Here is an 8092-nt window from a genome sequence, read left to right on the forward strand (position 1 = left end):
GGACGTCTGGGACCTCTAGGACATTTAGCCTTCGAGACCATCAGGACCCTCAGGGATCTTCGGGACCTTTAGGACATTTAGGACCTTTAGGACCTCTAGGCCCTCCAGGATCGTAGACCTGCGGCGGTTGACCTACGTGTGTGACGAGCGGCGAGCCGCGGCACAGCGTGGACAGCAGGCTGACGATGGTCGACACCTGGTTGCTGAGCTTGGAGTCCGGCACCGAGGGGGCGGCGCCCGCCGAGGTGCGGCTGGGTTTGCAGGAGGAGGCGGGGCCCGACGCCGTGCCGCCGGCGGCCGCCATGCGGGACAGCAGCTCCTCCGTCAGCCCGTGTTTGGCCAAAGGGGCAGGGTCCACGCCGCGGCGGGTGAACCTGTCGGCCAATGAGGCGAAGCAGCGCAGAGCCCCGTCCGACACCTGGGGAACAGGAAGCGGTCAGCGGCGCTCAGAAACACGAGCGAGACTGGAAGCGGCGGCCCGCGGGGTACCTGGTGGTCCTCGTGCTTCAGGAGGCTGGACAGGGACTCCACACAGGTCTCCAGGGACGAGTCCTGCGGCTCCATCTTGCTGCAGAGCCGCGACACCACGGACATGGCGGAGTGCAGCGTGTCCTTGTGCACCAGGTGGCCGCTGTCCCGGATGAAGCTCAGCACGCAGTTCAGACCGCCGGCCTCGAATACCGCGCCCGACTCACGGGTACAGATCAGCTCCAGGACCTGGACCACACAGGGATGACATCACAGGGATGACATCACAGGGATGACATCACAGGGATGACATTACAGCCTCCAGGACACAGGAAGTACATGTGAGACGCACTGGTGAAGTCGTGTGGCATCACAAGGGTAAATCTACGAGAGCAAAGCTACGAGAGTAAAGCTACGAGAGCAAAGCTACGAGAGCAAAGCTACGAGAGTAAAGCTACGAGGGTAAAGCTACGAGAGTAAAGCTACGAGAGTAAAGCAACGAGAGTAAAGCAACGAGGGTAAAGCTACGAGAGAAAGGCTAGGAGAGTAAAGCTACGAGAGTAAAGCTAGGAGAGTAAAGCTACGAGAGTAAAGCTAGGAGAGTAAAGCTAGGAGCACATGATCTTTTTCTTAGGAAAAGATGGTCATTTGTCTTCAAGCCTTGTGTTTGATCCCTGATATTAAAGACCATCTAATGAGTCCTGCCTCTAATCCTGCTAAAACTCCCAGACCTGGTCCCCCTACCTTCACACACTGCTCGGCCAGGTCTCTGCTGGTCCTGTTGTTGAGCTCCACCACCACCAGCCGGTTGCAGAGGGCCTTGATGGCCCCGTCCACGCCCACGATCCTCCGGGTGCACTCCGCCGACACGTCCAGGTAGTACGTAATGGCTCTGGCCGTGACCTCCAGCACGTTGTCCGGGGCACTCTCGTCCAGGAAGATCTTGCAGAGCGCCGGGAGGAACGTCCGAGGAGGACAGCTGGAGGAGAGGGGGGGGGGGGGGGGTCAGCGGGCTGACCTGACCTGTGGATGAGGTCAGAGGTCACAGCTACACTCACGTCTCGAAGCAGCGGTCCACGTTGTCCGACATGAGCAGCAGCATGCAGAGCTGCTCCAGGGCGATGAGCTGCATGTCGCGCTCGTCGCCCTGACCCATCTGCAGCCACTCCAGCAGCGTGTCGGGGTCCACGTCCGCCATGATGAGCCTGCAGGAGCACAATGGTCAGTCACAGCAGGTATCCCAGCATGCACTGGGACTCACTCATTAAAATAAACATGATGATGAACTTTAACACGTTGAATCAGTTTATTCACATCTAGGAGTTTGTGTGGTAAAGAGGCTGTGAACCACTAACAGGTTATTTAAGCGGTCACATGACCCCTCACCTGGCTTCCCGTTGGCTACCCGGTCCGACTCAGCGCCCAATCACTGCTCACAGTTCTGTCGCTGCTTGGGACTCATCCAACCAACGGAGGGCAGCAACACGGACGAGGGAGGGAGAAGAGGAGTCTCTCACAAGGGATTCTGGGACATGTAGTGTTGTCACCTGAAAAACAGAAACAATAGAGACTCAATCGTCACCTAATTTCTGCATCGAGGGGTCATCCACACATCACATGACCACCGTCACATCACGCCAGTGCACATGGGCGTGCAAACAGGAAGCAAACGTTTTCACAGCGCATTTGGTTTAGTTGCAGAAAACACTGCAGAGGAAGATGTGTGTGCGTGTGTTCGCGCGTGCGTCTGTATGCGTGTGTGTTTGTATGTGTCTGTGTATGTGGGCGTGTGTATGCACACATGTCTGTGTGTATGTCCATGTGTGTGTGTCTGTCCATGTCTGTATGTCTGTGTGCACTGTGTGTCTTTGTATGTGCACTGTGTGTGTCTATGTGTCTGTGTGTGTCTATGTGTGTGTGTGTGTGTGTGTGAAGGCCCCAACATGACCAGTCGGAGGAAACCCCCTGAACTATAAAAGAGGAGTTACATAAATAATAATAAAAGCAGATGAACAAAGACAACATGAAGCTTTCACCTGTCGTTACCATGGAGATCTGAGGTGACTAACAATCTGCTCTTCACATTTAGGTAATGTGGCTGACGACTCATTTGACATCATTGTACGTCATCATCATCATCAATCCATCGAGTGAATCCATCTAAACAAAAAGACCAAAGATAAAAAGTTGCAGGAATAACGGTCATCTCTGTGCATTGAATGCACCACGATGAGGTCACGGGGTCACCGGTGGCCCTGTTGCATGATGGGAGTCTGACCGTCCAGGCTAAACTGATCAGGTGACCCGTCTATGACGGACGGATCCTCTTATCAACAGAGAGCGTCCTGACGCCCCCTGACCCCCTCAGGGGGTCCACAAGGGCTCAGCCTCTAACCTCCAGGTGGTCTCTGCAGCTGTAACTCACGTGGAGTCACTTCATAGAACTCCTCGAGAACCTTCTAGAGAGAACAAACATCTTCTATTCATGTGAGCGCGGCTATTCAACATCTTTAAATGGATTTGAAATGACCTGGTCCAGGTTCCCCTGCTACTACAGGGTCTACCACAGGGTCTACCAAAGGGTCTACCAAAGGGTCTACTACAGGGTCTACCAAATGGTCTACCACAGGGTCTACCAAAGGGTCTACTACGGGTCTACCACAGGGTCAACTAAGGGTCTACCACAGGGTCTACCAAAGGGTCTACTACGGGTCTACCAAAGGGTCTACCACAGGGTCTGGGGTCCTAGTCCCTCACCTCATGTTACCTCGTGATAAACAGAGTGTATTTACCCCAGATTTAAAATATGTGTACTTCAATATAAGATACTTATTGTGATCAGTATATATATATAATATATATATATATATATATATTCTGGGCCTGGCTCCCGTAGTGGTCTACCCGAGGTCCCGTAGTGGTCTACCAGGATCCTGTTATCGTCTACCCGGGTCTCATGGTGGTCTACCCGGGTCCGGTAGTGGTCTTGCCGCGTCCGGTAGTGGTCTACGTCTTTGTTTGTGACGTCACAGTAACAAAGTGAAGTCACGAAGTGTCGCTCAGTGTAAACACACCGGGGAGCCTCCTCTCCTGCTCCTCCTTCTGCACCTCATCCTGCTCCTCCTGCAGGGCTATGTGACCCGAGTCTCACCAAGGAGCCCAACTACCCCACAAGACACCCGCCAATGGGCCGAACCGGGCCGCCGGTACCAGGGCTTTAACGGGCAGGAGCTTATTAGTAGCCGGTTAGCACCAGACAGCTAGCTGAGCTAAAGCTAGCTAGCTTCCCTAAAAGCAGCGTCATCAGGTTTTTTAATGATAAAAACATGTATTGCCGATAAACACACAAACACCACAACAACAACACACCCGCCACTACGGCCCCGTGGAGGCGTCGGGGGGGGTTAAGAGCATCTTTAGTGCCCGTTCAGGGTGAACTGTCCCCCCCGCGGGGCCTCGAGGCTCCGGACGCAGACCGCGGGGCTCGAGTTCCGGGAGAGCCAAGAGGCCGCAGCGCGCAGGCGCGGGACGATCGGTGCGAGCGACCGAGAGCGCGAGCCACTCACCGTCGACGTCGTGTGAGTCGAGACGCTCCGCGGTGTGACTGGCCAACTGGCGGGGACTCGAGAAGCTGTGGGGTCGAAGCGCCGCGCGTGTCGGTTAAATCAAGGCGTTCCCATGTTTTGTTCGCCGGTAAACGGCGCGAGGAGCTCGGAGAGGACGAGGAGGCGATGGAGGAGCACGGCGGACTGAAATGGAGCGTTCCTGTGGCGTTCAGGAGCCGCTGCGGAGCTCGGAAAATACGAAACTATACGGAAAGGAATCCTGAGGTTAAACATGTTTCCCCAAGTAATATATATTCAAAAGTACTGCATCATTTTATTAAAGGGATGATTAAATAGGTCTTCTGTTTTTATTATGAAATAAATCTGAGCATGTTATTTTTGTAGATCGTCAGATGCATTCTACTGGGTACATTAGTAAGAAGTACTGTACTGTTTTTTAAATATATTTATAAATAGTAACTGTCAAACAACTATAGTACAGTAAAAAGTAAATTATTTACCTCTGAGATGTAGAACAGTAAAAAGTACCAAATGTACCCGAGATGTATTAATGTAAAATGTATATTATGTACTTCTGATATGAAGTATATTTTAAATATTTCCCACATGTATTTATATGTGTATTCATGAATGTACTTGTTTTATTTTAATATACGTTATATGTACCATGATTAGTATGAAATATGTCATAATCACTATTTAATTAATTATATATAATAATGATTATGTATATATTATGTATTATATATGTGTCATAACTTTTTGAAGTACATTAGGTCTTCATTATATATAACAATAATTATATATATATATTATATATATATATATATATATATTATATATGTGTCATAACTTTAAGTACATCAGGTCGGCGCTGATGTGAATTTAATCTTTAGAAGAAAAACAATCACGCAGTAAATGGAAAATTTCATATGCATAAAATATTGCAACTGGAATATAAATAATATATATAGTATATAATGTATATTTTTCAACAAAACAAGCATGCAACATAAACATAATGGACTTTTCTGTTCGTTATTCACATTGATATGCTTCGATAACATAATTAAATTGTAGTTTCCGACAGTCCCTGAAGGCGGCATCGTAAGGTGACGTCAGGGGGCGCTGCGCCGTGTTTGTGCTTCAAAGATAAAGTTTCACCACAACAACAATAAGTCTTTCTCTCATAAACATTCATATAGAATCTCATACTTTTCTACTATTACAATTTGAATAATCTCAATAATTATTTTAAATAAAATAATAATTCTTATGTGTCTTTTATTCTCAATATTCTTTAAATGAATGGACTGGAGTATTTCTGTTTTGGGAGAGCTTGTACTTTTGTTATGATTATTGTTATTATTATAAATATTATTATAATGTTTATTATTATTCAGATTACTGTCACTGTTTCTGCTATATTATTTTAAGTTTGCGTGTTTATTTATTTGTTTACATATATGTGTTCATATTTTATTGTTTGATAAGTGAAGAGGATGTTGACTCACAATACTACTACTATTACTACTACTACTACTAATAATAATAATAATAAAGTATATACAAATAAGTTGTGGAAAAATTCAGATAATATCAAATTAAGTAAACATTCCTATTTATGATATTAAGCACACTTATGAAATAATAAACCCAAATGACAACATTCCTATTAATAAATTAAATCATTAATTGTTAAAAAAAAAAAGCAAAATTATTGAATTCCTTGATTACAAAATGTCAATTCATGAAGTGTGAAATAAGTCCTTAATTATATATTATATATAAGTACAGTAATAAGTAATAAGCAACATTTTAAGGAAATAAATTAATTTCTTTAAATACAAAACTAAGCAAAATGCTCATGCTTTAATTAAAACCGTATTCATGAAATATCAGAAACATTAAGTACAATCAAAATCATGGTTGTTGTGTGGTATGAGTCCATGAGCTCCTTCTGCAGGAACACCCGGGTTATAATGATCCAGTTCCATGTCTGCGGCAGTCCTGCCTCCACTAAACACATGTTGACGTGTGTCAGTACCTCACAGTACCAGTAGAGGGCAGTGTTCATCAGCTCTGATGATAAGAGGTGTTGGATCTGATCACTTGGATCATAATCACGTCACATGACATCAACATCATCACGTGACATCATCACATCACATGAAATCATTATATAGCATCAACATCATCACAGCTTCCAATGAACCTGAACTCTACAATTACTTCAACTTGTTTCCCTCTAAGGAACCGTAACCTGGTTGATGGTCTTGTGTGCCTCAGTGACCCTGAGAGCTTTGTTGTTGGGGGCACTAGCTCCTGATAGGCTATCCCAAGGCAAAGTGGTCTCAGGGGAGGGGCCAGACCAAGAGGGACTCACTGACCCATTATGAATTGGCTGAGAGGAGTTGTGAAATCAGGGCCCCCTCCTGCAGCCGGAGCTGGGAGGGGAGTCTGATGGCCTTGGCACATGGAGCTTCCGCCCAGTTGGATTAGATGTTGGTGGAGACTGCCGGACAGAGCCGATAAACCCAAACGTATAGTGAGGTGGACCTGGGAACTTCTCGCTGAGGCTGGAAGGTCTTAAACCTCTAAGAGAATCTCTGGTGAATCCCAGGGGTGGGGGGTAAGTTGAAAGCCTCTGTTGTGAAAGTGGCTGCTGAGCTGTGTTCAGAAGGTCATTGCCTTTCTGGGTGGCAACTTTCTTTAGAGTCTGCTGGGAAGGAGGCCATCAAGCTGAAGAAAGAGGCCTTGCGGGCTTGGCTGGTTCTGGGGTCTCTAGAAATGGCTTGGGCGGCATGCTGAAGGACCCGGCTGTAGAGTTTTCTAAAGGTGCGTTCACACCAAAAGCGAAACAATTTTTTCGCGCGACCGAATCCCATGAAAAGTCAACGTACAGACGCGTGTGGCTGCGATAGACGTGATATTTTCCCGGGCGGCGCGTTTGGGGCGACGCGATGTGGACGACGCGTTTACAGCGGCGCGTTTTCAGCGACACAATTTTCGCCCCGAGTTGAAATATGTCCACAACAAATATAAAGCAGAACTAGTGGTTAATTATTCCGCGGTGGATGAAGGAAATGATAAAGGTCTTTACGGAGACGAGACACAGAGATAAGCCCCGCCCCTCGCGGAGCGTCTCGACGCTTATGGCGTGAACACGGCAAATGGTCGAGCGAGTAAACTCACGCGTTTTGGGCGACGTCAATAATCGCTTCGCTTTTGGTGTGAACGCATCTTAAAGTAACATTATGTAACAATTGTACCTTAAAATAACAGCTTTAAAAAATTGTGCCAATACAATGACTTTTAATATGGCGATTTGCGTCTCCGCCATTGCCATCGGGGGTCTGTGGGGAAATAACTACGCTATGTAAGATTCTGGAGTCGCCCGCTCCGGGGCGGATGTACTTCGACCTGCTTTCCGGCAGTGATTACGCAATGTCATATAGTGCCACTCCACGCTCGCAGCTACAGTATAAGGGTAGCTTTTTTATGTAGCTTTTTGGTGTTGTCAACAATATTGTATTCGATCACACGTACTCCACATTCAAACATTTAGAAAACAACGTATATAGGCTGAAAACGCGATCGGTATTTCATCTAAACTAAATGTTGTCATTCTTTTGGTTATGTTGTAACAATTCGCCCTTAGCAACTCAATCAAGGGAAAAAGGTACAATACGCTAAAAAAAGGGAATGGGCGGATCTGCGAGTTCTGGTGTTAACTCTCTCTGCTCAAATGGTCGTAAAAGAAAAACACACAGTCGATATGCGGAAACCCAAATGTTATTATATTAAATCAAATTCAATGCATCTGCAAGCCCCCAAAATGAACACATACACTACAAACAATCAAACCCACTCAAAACGAAGTATAATCCCCGGATCCCGACAGTCCCAAAGTCTTTGCAGTCCCCCAAACAAAAGTAAATGACTGCACGCGCACACACACCCCCCCCCCACCCAAAAGCCGGCAAACAGCTGACCGACCAGGCGGAAACGTGGCGAGGCGCCGCGTTCAATCCCCGTGCTACTTCACCCTAGTCCGG

General features: G+C 47.0%; 1 protein-coding gene across 11 annotated transcripts in view; it reads right to left on the reverse strand.

Moving 5' to 3' along the window:
• The window catches only part of hectd1 (HECT domain containing 1), a 35686-nt gene extending 31458 nt beyond the window's left edge, over positions 1-4228 (reverse strand). For 9 of the 11 annotated variants that reach the window (XM_056427287.1, XM_056427294.1, XM_056427289.1 and 6 more), the window contains exons 1-6: positions 4035-4227; positions 1855-2015; positions 1527-1673; positions 1213-1447; positions 490-717; positions 137-418 (exon numbers count right to left, since the gene is read on the reverse strand). In XM_056427287.1, the coding sequence (XP_056283262.1) occupies positions 137-418; positions 490-717; positions 1213-1447; positions 1527-1666 (885 nt within the window). In that variant the 5' untranslated portion in view covers positions 1667-1673; positions 1855-2015; positions 4035-4227. Of the gene's footprint in view, positions 1-136; positions 419-489; positions 718-1212; positions 1448-1526; positions 1674-1854; positions 2016-2504; positions 2629-4034 lie in introns of all 11 variants that reach the window. The other 2 variants (XM_056427286.1, XM_056427295.1) reach the window with 2 other exon arrangements.
• Between the last annotated feature and the right edge of the window lie 3864 nt (positions 4229-8092).

This window comes from Pseudoliparis swirei, chromosome 11 (assembly GCF_029220125.1).
Source record: "Pseudoliparis swirei isolate HS2019 ecotype Mariana Trench chromosome 11, NWPU_hadal_v1, whole genome shotgun sequence".
Classification (NCBI taxonomy): Eukaryota; Metazoa; Chordata; class Actinopteri; order Perciformes; family Liparidae; genus Pseudoliparis; species Pseudoliparis swirei.